Source organism: Arachis duranensis, chromosome 7, assembly GCF_000817695.3.
Source record: "Arachis duranensis cultivar V14167 chromosome 7, aradu.V14167.gnm2.J7QH, whole genome shotgun sequence".
NCBI classification, from domain to species: domain Eukaryota; kingdom Viridiplantae; phylum Streptophyta; class Magnoliopsida; order Fabales; family Fabaceae; genus Arachis; species Arachis duranensis.
In genome coordinates, this window is record NC_029778.3 from 73,936,897 (window position 1) to 73,958,287 (window position 21,391).

The window sequence follows — 21,391 nt, forward strand, 5'->3', positions numbered from 1 at the left end:
AGTTATTATAGATTCAATTATTTTATTATGATAAATATAATTATTTAATAATTAATTATTTTAATATAAATTGTTTTATTACGTCGTGGATCTGAGCTCCATTTAAGGGTCTGCCGCTGGCCAATGAGTTGCTGCATGCACAAGGCGGGATTCGAACTACCGACACTTGCTTAAGCGGACGAGTGAGCTGACCAACCCAAGTTGGTTGACATTTACTTTTTTTTTTTGTCAATGGATTAGACAAACCCCAATCCTAGGTTACACACTCACACATCCACTCACACACTATTATGGATATCATGAATTCTTAAACCAACAACCAGTCTCAACTGGGATTTGATCCCGAATGCAGCGTTGTATGGGACGGACAGGTATGTCAACTGTGCTGGGCCTCAGCTGCATTTCACCCGTTAAAGCAAGTCAAGAACATGAGGGCCGAAGCCCAAAGGCCAATTTCACTAGAGTATTAATACAGAAAGAGAAATAAAAATAGGATAAAGAGTCTGAAAGTAGTTCACCAAATAACTAATGTATGGATTTTGATATGAAACGGGGCCGGAGGCCCAACAAACAAAAGATAACTAAACCGCCGCAACACGGACGAACTTCGTCCCTCTCAAGTCGAAGAAGATGATGGCTTGTGTGATGCTTTGAGCACGCTTCGCAAGTACATCGGCACTGAAATTAGCTTCTCGAAATACGTGGCTGCACGAAAAAGTCGTGAAGTTTGAGCTTTATGGCACAGGTACGGAGGAGACCACCACACGCACCCAAGCTGCCCGGTTGAAAGACAGAGCCATCCACGTGAGCTTTGTCCATCCCTCTTCTGCTCATAAGGGGTTGTTGATATATATAACTCGATATTCATGTCAAATGAACTCCCTTGCCACGCTTATTTTTCTGCTCTGCAAAGTTAACTGAATAGCTCAACACTTTCTTTGTCGTGAGAACAAAGGAAATGGCAATGAAGAGATTGCTATTACTGTTGAAACCCTTCAACGTATCTGCACCACCACCTTCCCAAACTCACCCTCAGGTAAAATCCTATTCTCTCTCTCTCTCTCTCTCTCTCTCTCTCTCTCTCTCTCTCTCTGTATTCGCTTACCCATGATGTTTAATCTCTTTGACATCATTCCTGTTTTTCTATTTTCTTTGATGGCCGTTGAGCCTTTTGAGAATATACGGTTGGAGGTTTGGCTCTGCAATTTCCCTGGTGCACGCATTGTGCTTGATAAAATGCCAGACTGTGGTTGTGTTTAGTTGGAGTCAAAATCGTCACTTTGGGATAGTATGTATATTCCTTTAGAGTAAATTGCACTGACCACTTAAAAGGATATTAACATGGCATCCCTTTATATATGAAAATGGCACCATGAGATTTAAGTTATATGGCACTTGATATCCTTGTATAGTTGTATTTATAAAGGCTGGTGCATACCTTATTTGTAAATTTGAGATTAGGGAGGTCAGTGTAGACATGATAAATCAAGGGGTTTTGTCTATAACATTCAACTTGGATACTACTAATAGGCTTAACTGTAACAGTTGCTTGCACAATTTGAATCTTATTGGTAAAAATTGCAGGTCTTACATTTCTTGGATAGTAGGCATAAGATGCACCATGAAGCCGTAAACTTCTGTCAAGCAATTGTAAAGAAAAAGTCAGTGCAATGGAAAGCTGTGCTGCGCAATAATTTGTCTGAGCCTATTAAAGATGTGGACATGGTTGTTACAGTTGGTGGTGATGGAACCCTTTTGGAGGCCAGTCATTATATGGATGACACAATTCCTGTTCTTGGAGTGAATTCTGACCCTACACGGATTGAAGAGGTTAATGTACATGTAGTTTGTTTTAAGGTGGAATCACATGCAATTGTCTTTATATGAAGTTAGTAGTCAAGAGCTGTTAGATGACAATTTAGTCAAACATGTCAAATCATCTAATGGTTTTCAACTATTTACTTCACATTAAAAAAACTGCACGTGAGTCATTACCTTGTTCTAATATTGATATATTGGCTTTAGAATTATACATATTGATGTTTGCTCACCGCAAGCATACCAATTGTACAAGTAATATAGAAGTGAGAAAATATTGTCTCACAAGGATTTTGGTCACCAGTTAGGCAATTACCAAATACACTACCTTGATACTGATTAGACTATGAAAACTTAGGATTAAAGGAGGCTTTAGTGATTAATAAAATTACTAGAAAAACAAAAGTTTGATTATATATTTTTGGTTCTTTAATAAACATGAAAAGCTAAGAACTAGAAAAGTAGGCAAATTTCAAAGAGAGCTAGGGTTCCAATAACTTTCTAATGAAATGATGAATTCCTAATTAGTCAAGTTCTATTTCATAATTGATGGTTAATTTCCCTAATTTATGTAACACCTGATTCTTTGGTATGTTAGTTCTCTTTTAGCTAAATGAAACTCTCTAATCCCTTAACCATATTTCATCTAGAAAACCTTTATCAAGTATCAAGGAAATTTCCAACAACCACATAATCATCATCTACTCCAGGATAAATGTCAAATTACGGTGGTCATCATATGAACAAGCACACATATGAATTTCCCAATTCTATATGTGAACCGTAGATAAACTTTTTAGTGGCCATTTCACAGCAGTGTGAAGAATTATGATAAACACTCAATTAATGGAAATAGAAATTTGCATTAAGTGAAAAAAAAATCAAAGTAATATCACCAATTCACCATCTTCATCCTAGCTATGGAAATTAAGTTGTACATTGTTAAAGAAAAGTCAAAACAAGAGAAAGAGAAGAAGAAATTAGCAAATTCCAACACCTCATTGTTTGCAATTTGACAAAATGAAGTTTCCAATCCACTTGAGGTTGATGTTTTCTCTTTTTTACCCTCTCTGGATTGTTCTAGCTCCTAGGTCTATCCAAGAATGACCTAATTTATGAAGTTAGTTATTTAGAGTATAGAGCATGTATGTAGAAACAAGATTAGTTTGTAGTGGATGATCTGGTATTGGTCCATCATTGACATATAAAATGATACAAAGTTGCAGTAGATGCCTTGACATTAGGTTTGCTCCAGCATTCATGTACAATAGAGCTTTTCAAGATTCAATTTCCAAGTTTCTTCTTTCATTCTTACAATTTGTAAATAGTTAACAAAACACTAAAATTAATGCACTCATTTTGTCACATGAAAATTTACGAACTTTGATTCCAAAACTGAATATATTTTGGTCATATTTCACTTACAATAGGTGGAAAAGTTCAGCAGTGAGTTTGACGCTACCAGAAGCACTGGCCATCTTTGCGCTGCAACTGTTGAAAACTTTGAACAAGTAAGATTAGCTATACCTTTGGAGTAAAATACTAGCGCAATGTTTTTTTTCTTCCTTTCTGTTCCTTTTGATGATTCTATTGTCATATTAGATAATGATGAAATGATCCTTTGTTGATGAACTGCTTCAATGCAAATCAATCTATCAGAGGAAAGAACTATAAACTTCAATTTTTCTTCTGGCCACCTCCATCATTCCATCAGTTTCAATTCACCATGAAACAATAGATATAATCATCTTAGCTGCTTCTGATTTCATTGTTAAAAAATTCAGGTTTTAGACGGCATACTTGAAGGTCAAATTGTTCCTTCCAAGTTAACGAGGATAATGACATCTGTGAATGCACATCAGTTATCAACTTTTGCTCTGAATGATATCTTGGTTGCGCATCCTTGTCCAGCATCACTTTCTAGGTTCTCTTTCAGGTAAAGCTTGTATTTACTTCCTTATTCTAATCTCAAAGCATTAATTCTTTGGCTCCCAGCCCCAAGACTGTTCACCACGAGTTAACTGTAGATCAAGTGGTCTAAGAGTCTCAACGGCTGCCGGCTCAACAGCAGCAATGCATTCGGCCGGAGGATTTCCAATGCACATTTTATCACAGGATCTTCAGTATATGGTAAGGGAGCCGATTTCACATGGGGCTGTGTCCGACTTCATGCATGGATTGGTTGAACATGACCAGAAAATGGACACTACATGGTCTAGTAGAAGAGGTGTGATATATATTGATGGTTCTCATGTCAATTATTCCATAAAGAATGGGGATTTCATTCAGATATCTTCTAAAGCACCAGTTCTGAAAATTTTCTTGCCTCATCAACTGTTACAATTGAAAAATACTTGAAGTTAATTCACAACATGCTGTCATCAGCAGAAGGGTATGCTAATGTCAGAGGACAGAGCAACATCCCATTCCCTCATAATGGTTGTGCTAGAAATGCAACTTAGAATCTCATCCGCGTATCCGTCCCCCTAAGATGAAAAAGTTTCTTGATGTATAATTGAATATATCACCTGATAAGCTCTAATAGCCCAATGGGGAGTATTTTCTTGAGGGGGGAGTTTTGAGGTTCATCAGATATACCAGTCTTTTTGGAGGAACATAGATTTTAGTTATACACTTGTACACACACCCCACCTTGTGGCACAATGAGAAACAACAGGCCTTTAAGATATTGTATTGGTCTATAATATTTTGATGCTAAGAGTCTAGGACCAGAAACACTGCTTTTGGAATCCATTATGCCAGTCCCCTATTGGTTTGATTGTATGCTATGCCTGTAGTTTTTTCTTACATTCTTTTTCAATGGTTAGATACAGTTTAAAGTTCAGATAAAAATTAGGTTCTCTAATGAAGTAATGATTTATATCTATCAATATATGTTTGCATGTGTTGTTTAAAACTTAAAAAAGTTTAACAGCATTTTCTTGTGATAATTTTTTTTTCTGATTTAATTATTTGCATACTGTTGCCTTGATTGGCATAATTCAAATGCCAATTTTTATTTATTTATTTATTTTGGATCATAAATCACTCACTCTACATACTGAGACACACATAGGAACCCAGTTTGGTTCATCTCAGAGGCAACCTACATGCCAGGATGCGAAGCGCCTCCAGCCACAAATGCCAGAATTGATATTGAAATGAAACAGAAGCTTAGCCCAAGATAACGTCAGGTGGCCCAAAGAATTTTAAGCTTAAAACAAAACAAAGAAGCTTGCTTTGATTAGAGACAAAACACTATTTTTGTTTATGGTAACAAAAGACAATTTTTTCCCTCACAGTATCTCCTAACTTAGCAAGTTAGAGACTGATCTAACGTGGATCGAAATTTTATTTAAAGATTTGTCGTTGGACAATGAATTTAATTACTAAATAAACTAAAATAATCCAAATTGATAAAAATAAAAATAATTTCAATTTTTTAAATGTTAATGTGTTTAGAAAATAATCTGCCATTAGAAATAATAATGTTTATATTTGGGATGAAGATCGTTTAACCCAAAAATTTACTGCGTGGCGACCAACTCTCAAATTGGTTGCTACCTTACAACTTGGCTTAAAAGTAATGAGTTCAAGCCGTTTGACCTCATCGATATAGGTCGGACCAATTAAAATACGAGTTCTCACTGCCTGCATTTGACCATATTTGGGGAGCAGGTAAAATGCTCTCCCATTATTTCGGTTAGCAGCACTCAGGTGATAACCACCCGATAAGGGAATAACTTCTCATATAGTAAGAAAAGTAATTATCTACTACCATCTAAAGTTATTCTCAAAGAATAATTTGGTCACATCTATAATTTTATAAATATGTCAACATTTAGGTATTTTTCTAATCTAATTCTGTAGTAAAATTACTAAAATTCTTGCTAATTTAAGTATTAAAATCTCTTATAGGTATCTTCTATTATCGTCCAAGCGAGAACATGGACGACACACACAAGACGTTTGGACCTCATGTCCGTGTCTAAAATCACCATCTGATTTCAAGTAACATTTCAAAATAAATTATTTGTTTTGTAAAAACATATATCCAGTCCATTTGAAAATTTAAAAAATAGTTTTTATTTTATTACCCAATGATTATTCAAATCTCAGCTATTTATATACAATAAAATAGTGTTATTTTCTAGTTCACAAAGCACGCAATACTTTTTAATTTTTATTTAGCAATAAGTGTTTAATAATGAAACTTTCCATCCATAGAAAAAAATGAAAAAGAAATCTTGATCTCCCAAAATCTATTTACTCCCTCTCTCTCTCTCTATATGTATATATATTTAATTTTCTCAATCCATATGGTTTTAGAATAAAATATAAAATTTTTTGGTGCATAGTAAAATAGAATATGATAATACGATAGTAAAATTGAAAAAAAAGACCTAAATATTTTAGTAATCTTTTTATTCTTTCAAATATTTTTCATTAAAAAAATTATTCAAGATATACTCTGATACTAAATACAAGTTCTTCAAATTAAGATTTAAATTTAGTTTAGATTCATAAATTTAGTCTTTATCAATTTTAATGAGACATCTTTTATACTAAATAATTTTTATTAGAAGTAAACCTTATAGAAAGCACAATTAAACACTAAACACAAGTACCATTCTAAGGGTGATTCATGATTCATCTCATTGTAGCCTCTATTGTTAGACCTAACACAACCTCTATTGATTTTTTAAAATACAATTGATTTAACTTGTTTCTTCTTTTTGTGGTACAAAATATGTTTATATTGATTTAACCATCTAAAGATTGATTGAATTTTCACAATCAATGTAAGAAAAATATCCATGTCTTGATCCAATACACTCCATTCGTTGAGATTCAACTTTTGAACAACTGTTATTTCCCTCCCTTTTGCCTAAAACTATGGTGTATCTCATCTCATGCTACAAAATATCCCACTAATGCCAGAAACTCATTTTCATTTCCCCTGCTTTTGCCTAATCCATGGGGCCTCACTTCACGCCTTGGAGATCACTCTCAACCCTTATTCCATTTTCTTTAAGGGACAACACTTCATAAATGCATATAACTTAACACTATGCCATCTCATTTTGCTTGCATAACTGAAAACATTTCACAAAATCAGTGGAATATGTATTCTCACTCACTCATCAAAGAAACATGAAAAAAATAATGGGGGCAATTTTTTCAGAAATATAGAGTGAAAGGAAAGCAGTTTGTTATCTACGCTATATCATAGACTAATAACTCTGTTGACCATGACTTACATTCAATAAGTTATAAAATATGCATAGATTTAAGTACCATTCTCTTTCAATAATTTGAAAGAATATTTACGTATAACATTTTTCATATTATAAATAACCCTATTGTTACAGTGAATCATGATTAAAGAGACCAACATTCAAGTATTCCAACTGTAATAATATGAAGCTCAACATCTAGCACTATATATCCCATGATAAAATCAAACTCTGCGCAAGACCGATCCCATTCGACTCGAAACTCAATCTGAACTCCAAATATATGTCGCTGGGTTCAAATTTTTTATGTTTACATGGTGTTGATTTTGGGTTGAGTTCGAATGATGTTTTGACTCGACCTAATCCGATCAAAACAATAAAAATACATATTTTATAGTGAAATTAATAATAAAATATTATATTTTTATACTTTAATTAATATTTTGTATATTATATAATACTAATACTATTAAATTTAACATTTAAAGGTGGATTGAATTGATCAATTTAACTGGATTAACCGAAAACCACAATCAAACTCATTTCTTTTAGGATAAATACTAATTGTTAATGAATTGGTAAAAAAAATTAGAAAAATCGATTAAAGAATCGATAAACAGGTCAGAATGGCTTTATTTTTAGTAATTAATTAATTTAAAATAATAAACACTAATTTAAAAATATATTTTTTATATAAATTATATCATTTTATTATAATTTTGGTCGAATTTCATCGAATTTTTAATTTAAATATTTAATTCTATCCGTTTGATTAATAATTTAATTTTCAAAATTTTGGGTTTAACCGGATTTATTTTAAATCAATTCAGTATCAAATTCAAATTTTTTAAATAAATCGATAAAATGTTAGAACCAAGTTCGGGTTAGCCCGTGCCAAGCACACACTTTAATTAGAATATAGAACATTTGTACGCAATGAGAAAATTCATGGCACCTTCTTGACTCTCTGCCATTAACAATAGTTTCCCGAGTTCAAAAGGTAAAGTAAATATAGAATATCATTTTATTAATGAGAGAGGAGACATGAGAGATCTTGGTTCCTCCTCCATAATTCACACCAATGATATCCCTCCAAATCTCCGTATCACCGCCTAATACTACATTTCTATTCTCATTAAAGCGAAATTAATCGATCTCTCCTGGATTCAATGTACAAATCCTTATATTCGGTCTCATCACTTGTTGACAATGTTATTTTAGCGGAAGCATTAATTAGAATCTTAAAAGTTGTGATTTCATAGCTGAATTGGTTGTCATAACAAGTCTTGATTACGGTAGAGTTGAACTTTAAAACTGATTTTGTAGAATTTTGGTTACAGTAGAATTGATCTCCAATACTGGTTTCTCTTCCTTTCTTTTTCTTTAGACGTTCATCAGGATGGCAGTTTCACAGTATTTTCAGTGAGTGGAAACTGTAAAACGTCGTGTGTATTGAGGCAGAAAGAGGACCATCTTTTATGTGTATTATCTTTAAATCTAATGCGTCCATCAAACATTAGAATTAACGGATGAGATTAAATCATTAATAGTTTATAGATAATTACAATTAAGCCACAACAGAAGTTTAAATTACAATAAACTTCCAACATTCTCCCACTTGGCCTAAGTGTAATCATATTCTCACACATTACATAATTGCTTTAATATGGTAAAATACTTTGTGTGAGTTATGGCAGTCATGCATTTAATATGAAACACATTTCTTTCCATATACTACAACCACTAGCATCTTACTACACAAGCTACATAAATAACACAATATTATATCGGTCCCATAAAGTTTCTAGATCATTATGTTATAACTCATAAAATAATATTACTTTAACTAGAAACAACAAACTATCAATGTTCAGAAAACACATAAATAAACATAGTGAACTCAGAGTGTTAGCATCATTCAGAAGAACCAAGACCCATTCTATGTACATGTTCCTTAAATGTCTTTGGTTTCAATCCTTTAGTCAATGGATCAGCAATCATTAGTTCTGTTCTAACATGTTCTATAGACACTCTTTGTTTCCGAACTTCTTCCTTAACGCCAAAGTACTTTATTTCCATATGCTTGGCACCTTTAGAATATCTATCATTTTTTGAGAAAAATACTGCTGCAGAATTATCACAATAAATTTTCAATGGCCTAGCAATTGAGTCAACAATGCTAAGTCCTGAAATGAAATTTCGCAGCCATAAAGTTTGATTTGTAGCTTCAAAACATGCTACAAATTCTGCCTCCATAGTAGATGTTGCTACAACGCTTTGCTTGGAACTTTTCCATGATATGGCAGCTTCTCCAAATAAGAATAAGTAGCCAAATATATACTTTCTTGTGTCAGCACATCCACCAAAATCTGAATCCGAGTAACCAGTTATTTCTAATTGGCTAGACCTTTTGTACATGAGCATATAATTCTTTGTACCTTGAAGATATCTTAAAACCTTCTTTGCAGCTTTCCAATGATCCATTCCAGGATTACTTTGATACCTTCCAAGCATTCCTACTACAAAGCTAATGTCTGGTCTTGTGCAAGTTTGCACATACATAAGACTTCCCACTACAGAACTATATGGAATTCCTTCCATTCGCTTCCGTTCTATGTCATTTTTTTGAGCATTGCATAAGACTAAATTTGTCCCCTTTTTGAATTGGTGCAATTCCTGCGGAACACTTTTCCATGTTGAACCTCTTTAGAACTTTATTTATATAGGCCTTTTGAGACAATCCTAACAATCCTTGTGATTTATCACGAAAAATTTCAATTCCTATCACATAGGATGCCTCTCCCATATCTTTCATTTCAAAGTTTCTAGAAAGATATTCTTTAGTCTCACGCAACATTCCCAAGTTATTTGTTGTAAGCAAAATATCATCAACATATAAGACTAGAAAGATAAACTTACTCCCGCTGACCTTTCGGTATATGCATACATCAACAACATTTTCTTCAAAACCGAAAGAAATAATGGTATTATTAAACTTAATATACCATTGTCGTGAGGCTTGTTTTAGTCCATATATTGATTTCTTAAGTTTACACACCATACGACCTTTTCCTTCAGTTGGAAAACCTTCAGGTTGATCCATATAAACTTCTTCATCAAGATTACCATTCAGAAAGACAGTTTTTACATCCATTTGATGTAACTCTAAGTCATAATGAGCCACAAGTGCTATAATGATACGCAATGAATCTTTCTTAGAAACAGGTGAAAATGTTTCTTTATAATCAACACCATTCTTTTGAGTAAATCCCTTGGCAACAAAGTCTAGCTTTATATCGTTCAACATTGCCTTTGGAGTCTCGCTTAACTTTGAAGACCCATTTACAACCAATACATTTAGCATCTTCTGGCAATGCAACAATATCCCAAACTTTGTTATCTTCCATGGATTTTAACTCTTCTTTCATGGCATCAATCCATTTTTCTGAATCATCACTATTTATGGCTTGTGTAAATGAAACTGGATCTTTAGATATTCCAATATCTTCTTCTTGTAAATAAGTCTCATAATAGCTTGGAATAGCTGACTTTCTTTCCTTTTGAGATCTCTTCAATGGTATTTCTTGAGACTCATTTCTTTCTGATATTTGTGAGTTAGTTTCTTCATTGAGAGCATTATCATTCAAATCTTGTTCATCACTATTAATGTGTTCAACAATAGTTGGAACAACTCTTTGAGTAGGTGTGGATAAAGGAACACTAACATGTATAGGAACATTAACTTTAATTTCCTTTATTTCTACATTTTGATGATTTTCACTCCCACTAACTTCACCATTTTTAAAGAATTTTGCATTACCAGTTTCTACAATTCTTGGACTATGGTTTGGACAATAAAAAATATACCCTTTAGACTTCTCTGGATAGCCAATAAAATAGCCACTCACCGTTCGAGAATCTAATTTCTTTTCTTGTGGATTAAATATTCTTGCTTCTGCTGGACAACCCCAAACATGTAAATGCCGTAAACTGGGTTTCTTATTAGTCCATAACTCAAAAGGAGTTTTTGGAACAGCTTTACTAGGAATTCTATTTAGCAAATACATGGCAGTCTTTAATGCATACATCCACAAGAATTTGGGTAAAGAAGAATTGCTCATCATACTTCTAACCATATCCATTAACGTTCGATTACGCCTTTCTGCCACATCATTTTGTTGTGGTGTGTATGGCATTGTATATTGTGCACATATGCCATGTCTTTCTAGAAGTTTTGCAAATGGACCAGGACATTGTCCTGTTTCATTATGTTTTCCATAATATTCACCACTTCTATCTGACCTAACAACTTTCACCTTTTTGTCTAATTGCCTTTCAACTTCTTTAATATAAATCTCAATAGCATCAACTGCTTGAGACTTTTCTTTAAGCAAATAGACATATCCATAACGTAAAAAGTCATCAATAAAAGTGATGAAATATTTTTCTCCACCAATAGATGGAGCATCAAAAGGTCCGCATACATCAGTGTGTATAATTTCAAGAAGCTGACTACTTCTTGTGGCACCTTTCTTATTTTGTTTGGTTTGTTTTCCCTTAATACAATCCACACATAAACTAAGATCAGTAAAATTTAGATTTTGTAAAATCTCATTCTTTACTAATCTTTCTATTCTTTCCTTGGATATGTGACCCAAGCGTTTATGCCACAAGAATGCAGAACTTTCTTTAGGCGTATTTGGCCTAGCTACATCATTCTGGTACTCAATAAGCAAGGATTCATAAAATTGATCAAGAAGTTTTAATCTATACAAGCCATCAATTAAAACACCATAACCAACAATATTAGAATTTTTAAATAAATTAAAACAACCATGTCCACCATTAAAAGAAAAACCACAATTGTCCAACTTTGAAACAGAAATTAAATTCCTAGACATTGAAGGTACATAAAGAGTCTAAGGTAAATCTAAATGAAAGCTTGTATCCAACACCAAACGATAAGTTCCTATTCCTTCAATTGGCGCTTTCACACGGTTTTCCATGTAGAGGAACATCTTACTTTGGCTTGTGGTTTGGATCGTAAGGAATCCCTGCATTACATTAGATACATGAGTTGTAGCACCAGAATCAAGCCACCAAGAATTATGAGGAATATCAATTAAATTTGGTTCATAAGTACATACATATGTTTCAAATATACCTTTCTTTTCGAACCATGCCTTACGTTTAGGACAATCCTTTTGGAAATGTCCTTCCTTCTTACAGAAATGACACTGTTTTGTATTGGCATGTCCTTTCTTCTTGAAATTCTTGGGCTTTATCTTTAATTTCTTTTCTGATTTGCCAGCTCCTTGAACCAAGTTGACAGAATGACCACCACAATTCTTAAGTCTATTTTCTTCTTGTATGAGCTTTTCAATTAATTCATTAACGTCCCATTTTTTCTTCATGACATTATAATTAATTTGAAAAGCTCCATACTCAAAAGGTAATGAGTTCAGAATGAATTGTATCATAAAGGAGTCATCAACTGTCATACTCAGTGACTTTAATTTTGCAGCAATATTAGTCATCTCAATAGTATGCTCTTGCATGCTCTTAGACCCATCAAACTTCATGGCCGTGAGCTGTGACATTAATGTACTAGCGAGTGACTTATCAGCAGAACGGAAACGGTCTTCCACAAACGCAAGATATTCTTTAGCACTTTCTGTTTGTGGAAGGGTAGTCTTAATATTGCATGCAGTAGTTATTCGCATAAACATAAGGCTTAATCTGTTAGAACGTTCCCATGTCTTAAGTGCATACTTCTCATCCTCATCATTGTCATCAGTGACAATGGATTTCTCTTCTAAAAGTGACAAGTCAAGATCCAAAAGACCTAAATGGAACTTCACTTGTTCACTCCATTCAGAGAAGTTTAAACCATTAAACATGGTAACAGATGAAGCTTGCGAATGAATTGAAATACCTGTCATTTAATCATACAATGCTCATATTAAGTTTAATTTTATCATCTACTCAGATTACAGAACATAACAAGCATATTACAGTTCACCTTTGGGTAAAATTCTATAATATACTAACATACAAAATAAATGCCATATTTATCATACTTGAAGATTAAAATTCTCTGCCAAATACATATACTATCTTTGGACAATACATATATCTGACTCAAGAATAATAATTTTTCTCGTTCAAGTCTATTAATAATAGAAGAGATTTCCTTTGGGTAAATCTAATTCTAAAATTAATTAACACATTATTAAATATACTGGCATTTTACGTTATAACTTGGTCACTTTGGTGTACACAAGCAGTAAATAATCTAAATAAATTTAATATTCTGAATAAAATATTTATAGACTTTTCATAAAATTAGAGTACATTACATACTCAAAATAATTTCATAATTGTCATCAATACTAAACATAAACTCAAGATTAAATTCATACATGAGTATAATTTATGATCAAATCAAAATATTCAGAAGAAAACATATAGAACATATACAACCACAAATATGCAGTTTTGATGGCATAAAATTTCAAACCCACTTAATTAAAATCTAATTATAAATAATTAATCAAAAACATGAAACACCGTGGATATCATAATTAGATCAGAGAAAATCACATACTTTCAAAACACATGCTCTGATACCACATGTAAACTTATTTTAGCGGAAGCCGGATCTTAAAAGTTGTGATTTTTATACCTGGATTGGTTGCCATAACAAGTCCTGATTACGGTAGAGTTGAACTTTAAGACTGATTTTGCAGAATTTTGGTTACAGTAGAGTTGATCTCCAACACTGGTTTCTCTCCCTTTCCTTTCCTTCAGACGTTCATCAGGATGGCAGTTTCACAGTATTTTCAGTGAGTGGAAACTGTAAAATGTCGTGTGTATTGAGGCAGAGAGAGGACCATCTTTTATGTGTATTATCTTTAAATCTAATGCGTCCATCAAACATTAGAATTAACGGATGAGATTAAATCATTAATAGTTTATAGATAATTACAATTAGGCCACAACAGAAGTTTAAATTACAATAAACTTCCAACAGACAACTAAGTGGTTTCTATTTCTATTTTCTAACATTAGAAATTAGAATTCATTGTGTAGTATTATATAAAGAAATTTTTTACATCTAAACAATTTTTGGCATTTAAGTTCATCCAAGTAATTTTAGATCACTAGTTTTTTCTGCTTTCTTCTTTCCTTATGCTTCTTCTTTTCTTTTTCTTCTCTTCTTCCTCGCGCTTCTTCTTCTTCTCACGACGCACGGAGCGTCGCCTTCTTCTTTGCATTCCTCCTCTTCCTCATTCTCCTCCTTCTTTTTCGCGTTCCTTTTTCTTCACGTATTTTCTCCTTATCGTCATTTTTTTGTTACTGTTGCTGCTGTATTTTTTTTGTCTTTTCCTCCTTCTCTCCCTAGTAAAGAAGCAGTAGAAAGTGAGGAGGAAAAATTTTGAATGGTGCATAACATAAATGAACCGAACACGTACTCATGGTGAAACAATTGTATAGTACTGAGTGAACGAAACATAATCCATTATATAAAATCAAATTCAAACAACTTTCTACATAATGAACTGAATACGTACTCATGGTAAAATAATTGTATAGTACTGAGTAAACGAAATATAATCCATTATATAAAATCAAATTCAAAGTACTGAGTGAACAAAACATAATCCATTATATAAAATCAAATTCGAACAACTTTCTGCATAATGAACCGAACACGTACTCATAGTGAAACAATTGTATAGTACTGAATGAACGAAACATAATCCATTATATAAAATAAAATTCAAACAGCTTTCTGCATAATGAACCGAACACGTACTCATGGTGAAACAATTGTGTAGTACTGAATGAACGAAACATAATTCGTTATATAAAATCAAATTCAAAATACCTCTATCTACAATTTAGAGATCATCAATTTAATTCAATTCAATTCAGATTCAGAACACTTGCATCCATTCAATTCGATTAAAAAAATAATCCATGAGCAAAATGTTGGTGTTGTTGGTGATGACGATAATAAAAGAGGAAAAGAAGAAGAAGAAGAGAAGGAAGAGGAGGAGAAGCAGAAGAAGAATCTCCATGCGCGAAGAAGAAGGAGGAGGAGGAGGAGGTATACGTAAATTTGAAAGAAGAAGAAGATGACGTATGCGTATATTTGAAAGAAGAAGAAGAAAAAGAAGCGTACGTGAGAAGAAGAAGAAGAAGCACGAGAAAGGAGAAGAAGATAAAGCGCGTATAATGACACTCTTTTAATGAGAGTGATTTTTGTTAGTATTGGACCTACTTGAATAAAATTTAAATAAAAAAAATATTTGAATGTGTAATATAGCCTTATTATATATATACAGGATTTACAACTTTAAATGACAATGAAATGAAATATTCTATCAATATTTCTAATCTCTTTCTACCCTAGCTTATTTTCATTTATAGTAAATTAGTGGTTATAAAGATATTATGAGACTTTAAAAATTAGACACTAAATAATAATGATTTTCACACAATTCTCTTAAATTAGTGATGTTTATTTTTAAAATTTATTTTGTTTTATAAATAAACGTCCATTTAGTAATAAGTTATGTAATATTTTCTTTTTCTAGACATACATCTTATTAATACTAATTTATCCTGGAACATGTGATAAGAGACAATAAATGAACAAAATAATTATAGAGAGAACTTTCATCTTAAAAGGCTTTTAGTCTTTTTTATATGATATTCGCCATTTCTCTCAATTTGTAATAATATACAATTTATAAAATTAATAGATTCTATTAGGTTAGTTATATCTTGTGTATTATTAACAATTTTCATGGAAGACATTAAAATGATGTCTTTGAGTAGTTATATTTATTTAGAAACTATGCAAATAATTTTCTTCAATTTTGTTGTTAATAATTACGATATTAAGAATATTTTTTTTTATTTTGCTGACACACTCTACAAAATTATTTTATTATGAAAGATTTTGTCATTTTAATGACTAATTAATTAGTAAAAATTTATGTGAATCAAATGCATAAATATATACCATTATGTAATAACTATTTTTAGTGTTATATAAAACATTATATATAAAATAAGATTTGACTTTTATCTATACAATCAGTATGAAAAATTAAAGGAAATTATGATTGCTTATGGTCCTCTATTAACACCAGTGTATGTTTACTATGAAAACATCTCTCTTTTTCTTATTAACTGAAAAAGATATATATTTAAATTTTTAATTAGTTGATCGTTTAGTTGATTTAAATTTGCTTGATTCTCTAGCTAGTTGAATCAAATAATATGACTTCATTGTAACAAAAAAAAGAAAAAATGTGACTTCAACTTGAGATCGTTAAAACAATAAAAAAAAAACGAATTAATTTACCAATGACTTAAATTCACATACAGTATAATATTTATTTTAATTTAGAAAAAAAAAAGAAACAAGACAGCTTAGATTTTTGTTCTTTTTTAAAGAGTTAGATTTTCTTACAGCAACGATGAAAAACCAAAGCAAAGCCAGCAAAGGCGGTCTCCCTTGCCACGACACTACCCGTTTGCTGCCACGTGTACATGCTGCTTCGTGGCCTCAAAAATATCCTCCATTTTCTCTTCTCTTCCTTCTTAAACCCTCCACCTTCCTCTTCCTTCTTCCACAAACCCCCTTTCCCCATTCCCCTTTCTCTTTCTCTCACTTCCCAAGTGGGATTCTCTTAATCCCCCTCAATTCCATTTCTATCCTTGGATTGCTGGATAAAGCTTGAAACTTTCTGGGCTGGTGTTGGGTTTTCTGAGTCGAAGGAAGCAAATTTGGTGTGGGAAAATTAGGAAAAGAGAAAAGGAAAAAGTGGTGATAGTTGAAAGAGGATGAAGATTCAGTGCAACGTGTGTGAGGCTGCTGAGGCTAAAGTTCTTTGCTGTGCTGATGAGGCTGCGCTTTGTTGGGAGTGTGATGAGAAGGTTCATGCTGCTAACAAGCTCGCTAGCAAGCACCAGAGGGTTCCACTTTCCATGTCTTCTTCTCACATGCCCAAATGTGATATTTGTCAGGTAAATTCTTCTTCTTGTTTCCTTAAATGAAAAAATTGTGGCTTTTCTGGTTTCGGTTTGAAGAGTTACATATATCTTAATTGGTTTTTGTGGCAATTGTTTATTTGTTTTGGTGGTTGAACCAAAACCCAAGATTTTGTACAATTTTTTGCATAGGTTCTTATTTTGGATTGTTGTAACTTTTATGCTGCTGATTTTGCATTCAGTATATGAAATATTTTAATGATTGGTGCTTATTGCTAGTGCAGCTTTTGGGAACTTCATTGGAAACTAAGCTCAAGTTTGGTATGATTTTCATAGGAGGTGTTTGTAACAATTTGTGTCATTGATAAGATTTGTGGTGATTCAAGAAAGTTCTGGGGGCAATTTAAACGGGTTTTGTTAGACATGCCTCCTTCTTTCCATAACAGATTTACATAGAAAATGACATAAAATCTTGATAGATATTATTAGTATTCGGAGCAGTGAAAACATTTGGAATCATGTTGGCAATTAGTTGTGTGTCCTGTCTTCTACTCTCTCTCTCTCTCTCTCTCTCTCTCTTTTTCTTTTTTTCTTTCTTTCCCCCCTTGTGTCTGATCTTTTATTCATGGCATGTTTCATTTTCATGGAGATATCTACTTGTTTATTTGTCTTGCCTTTTCCAACTCTTTTCCCATGCTGTGTTTATATTTTTATTGTGGTGGAAGTTGGTACATTTAACTTTCTTTAGAAGGTGCTTCACCAATGTCTTGATTACACAAGTTCATAACTGTGTCTGTTTGTCTTTAATATCTTCTTTTTGAATATGGAGTGAATTTTTGTTTTCTTGGGAACTGGGATGTTGCAATCTAGAAAAAGTGAAAACTGTTGCTTTTGCTTTCAAGAAGTGGTTTTACATGAATAAATACATTGTTGACAATTTTGGTTGAGTTAGTACCTTCTTGATTTGTTACTTGTTTTGCTTCAGTTTAAATGTCATTTTTGAATCATCTTGTGATTATGGTTAGGATCTGATATTCATTACAGGAAGCATTTGGCTATTTCTTCTGTCTAGAGGATCGAGCTTTACTGTGTCGAAAGTGTGATGTGGCAATACACACGGCGAATACTTATGTCTCCGGTCATCAGAGGTTTCTTCTCACTGGTGTAAGAGTAGGTCTAGAAGCAACCGAGCCCGGTGGTACTTCTTCAACTTCTTTGAAGTCGGATTCTGGGGAGAAAGCTTCCGACACTAAGTCCTCTTCTGTCTCCAGAAAGGTGTCGACGATGCCCCAGTCGTCGGATTACAATGAAATGTTACCCCTTGATGCTGGGGGAGTTGGCGAGATGCCTCCGGCTAAGGAGTCTTATGGTGGTGGTTCTACTGCCGGAAATATCTCACCGTGGCCGATCGAAGAATTCCTTGGCCTAAATGATTTCGGTCAAGGTTATAATTACATGGAAGGATCATCAAAGGTATGTGCATAGTTGTTCCAATGCACCCTCATTTGATCATTGGTTTTTGTAGAAAGATTTTATCCTTAATTGTCTTGTTTTACAGCTTTGGTTAGATTCCTTAGGAGGTAAAAATGAAACTCGCCCATGAAAATTTATACCTCAACTTTACCATCAAATCGAACACTCCCTCAAGGGTGCTTGAAGTTTATAGGTTCCTTATTGGGGAAGTTTCGTGATTAAGCTTTTCACTTCTAGTTTCCCTGATGAATTTTTGCAGGCTGATAGTGGTAAGCTTGGGGATTCTGATTCTCCGGTCTTAAGATCCGTCGAAGAGGAAATGGGAATGGAGGACGATGATGAGTACCTGAGCCGCGTTCCGGATTCATCGTCATATGCTGTTCTCCCATGCAAGAGACTCGGTATTCGAGGCGGCGGAGGCACCACCTTTGAGTTGGTTTCTTCTCTGGTCCCTACCCTCATAACTTAGAGAAAATGCTTCTCCTTTGTTGTTTACATTATATATATGATATGATATGAAGTGGTCTCATCTTACACACAAGATTTAAAGTTGATTAGCTACAATGCTTCAATTCATGGCTGTCTCAGCATCTTCTTTTTAGAGCAAGATCTCTAACTCTTCAATTGTCATTGTGATTGTGCTAAAAACAAAAGGCAGGAATAAATAATTGATGGGAAATGTTAAAGGGCTTTCTCACATTTGTTGTAGAATCAATATATATGTAGATGCATCTCTATTTTCGTTATCATAGTGATCTTGATCTTCTATATTGGTTGTGTTTAGAAGTTTGCTCCTTTCAAAAAGGATTTTCTTTCTTTTGAGAGCTATTATTTGCTTAAAAAGTGACTTGGATCTGCTCTCATATTTGAGACTTTTCTGTTTTATTTAAATTTTGGGAATGATTGGATAAAAGCTTATAAATGATTGATGTAACATGTTCGTCATAATTGAGTTGCCACTCACTCGACAAGTTGTCCCACCTCCTCATTTTTATGTTTTGCTTGTAAGGATGCCTTTAAATTGGACCAATATTCAAACAGCCTCTGCAATTTTTGTTTCAACAAAGAAGGCTTTGCGTGCGTTTGTGGATTGCATATATTCATGTTTTGCTAGTTAATCACACAACAATTGTCAATTTGTCACAGGCAGAAATTAGAAATTTATATGCCGAAAATATCAAGTTATATGAAGTGAGATGGTTTGATATGTATGATTAAATTATTATTTATAACTTTTAAAAATATTATTTATATATTAAAATTAATTATTAATATATTTGTATATAAATATATATGTTGTTGAATTTATTTATAATATGTATTTGTATTTTAATATAAATTTTATATTAGTGGTTGATTTTGATAGTTGATTTTAGTATATATTTAGTATAATTGAATAATTAATTATTTATTTACATGAAGTAATTGCATATAAATGATCTCATCATTTGTCACACTTGTGAATGTTTCTTATTTATTTATTTATTTATTTATTTTTATATCTATATTCTTTGCTTTATTGCAACTTGCAAGTAGGAGAAGATAAATCCCAATATCTTTGGGGGATAAGTCACGGTAGACACAGTCTTGTACTTGCATATGAGATTTCTCTTTCAACGCCAACTGTTATTCTTAAATTCTTTTGTCTTCTACTCCCCTCTCCATTTTAATGCATTCCTTCATTTTTTTTATATTATTCGGTGAGTATATTTGGAGATATAAAATTATCGCTGATATATAAAACAAAATTGAGAGAGTACTATCTATTGAAATTAGTCAACGAATGTTGTAAAAACATCTGGTAAAAAAAAAAATCTCTTCTATTAAACAGACAAGAATTGAGTGCTCAAAATTTATACTATATAAATCTTTTTTAAATGTAAGTATTTAACATGACTCATAAGGTTGAACAATAACGAGTAACGACTAAAAAATTAAGGTTTGGATAGGAAGTTATGATAAGCAGAAAGTGATGCCTTGTCTCTTCCTATATAGCTGCAAGCCTGAATGAAAATGCTAACAAACAATCACCTTTCTCTCTCTCTTGATTGCCATAAAAGACTTGGTAGTGATGGAGTTAACTCATTAAGCCATTATATTAACGACTACGTGGCAGATTAGTAGTTGAGCAATGTTACAAAAGTCATAATTTAATTTAAAGTTATTTTATTTAATTTAATATTATATATTTATTTTAACATTAACTAATGGATATAAACAAAAAAAGACGAGTTATAACTTTTTATCTTCAAATTTTGGCTCCCAAACGTTATTGTAGCAGTTTTGGTGGTGGGAACTGTTTTCTTTTTTAATAAAAGGTTGGAGTTTATAAAGTTTGGGTGAATTTGATATCAGATAAAGGTAAAATAAATTTTGCTTATCGATATATTATTTATGAAAAATGTTACAGACACTAAAAACCAGTCACTTAATTATTACTATATATTTATATATAAGTAGATGAATTATTAAATTATCTAAAAAATATAAGGGGATAGAGCGCTATTTAAGTTTTTTTGACGTGAGTAAATACTTCTTTAACTTGTTGTTAGGATTTTTTTTGAAATAGAATTCTTGTGTCGTCTAGGTCAATGTTTGATTTTATCAATTTTTTTTTAATTCTTTCTTTATTTTCTTCTTTATTCTTTCCCTTTAATTCGCCATGAAAGTTCTTTCATGGAATTGTCGCAGTTTGAGAAGATTCCCGACAATTCATAACCTTAAAGGGATGTGTCAATCCCACTCTTCCGAGATCGTGTTTCTATGTGAAACAAAAAACCAATCTCGTCTAGTAAAAAGTAAGTTGAGATCTTGTCATTTTACGAATTGGAGAATTGTTAGTCCGACGGGTACAG

General features: G+C 32.6%; 3 protein-coding genes across 3 annotated transcripts; 2 read left to right on the forward strand and 1 right to left on the reverse strand.

Moving 5' to 3' along the window:
- Positions 1–504: 504 nt before the first annotated feature.
- LOC107459907 (NADH kinase) lies at positions 505–4,682 on the forward strand. The gene is given in 6 exon segments (XM_016078213.3): positions 505–1,036; positions 1,585–1,830; positions 3,249–3,329; positions 3,603–3,754; positions 3,793–3,823; positions 3,826–4,682. Coding segments are annotated over 6 exon segments (939 nt in total). The 5' UTR covers positions 505–958; the 3' UTR covers positions 4,177–4,682.
- Positions 4,683–8,969: 4,287 nt separating this feature from the next.
- On the reverse strand, positions 8,970–9,656 carry LOC127740575 (secreted RxLR effector protein 161-like). Its single transcript, XM_052251638.1, has one exon. It carries the CDS (start codon positions 9,654–9,656, stop codon positions 8,970–8,972), a length of 687 nt encoding a protein of 228 aa, XP_052107598.1.
- A 6,988-nt stretch (positions 9,657–16,644) lies between these two features.
- On the forward strand, positions 16,645–19,005 carry LOC107459916 (B-box zinc finger protein 22). Its single transcript, XM_016078224.3, has 3 exons — positions 16,645–17,099; positions 18,108–18,536; positions 18,796–19,005. Exons 1-3 carry the CDS (start codon positions 16,917–16,919, stop codon positions 19,003–19,005), a joined length of 822 nt encoding a protein of 273 aa, XP_015933710.1. The 5' UTR covers positions 16,645–16,916.
- The last annotated feature ends 2,386 nt before the right edge of the window (positions 19,006–21,391 follow it).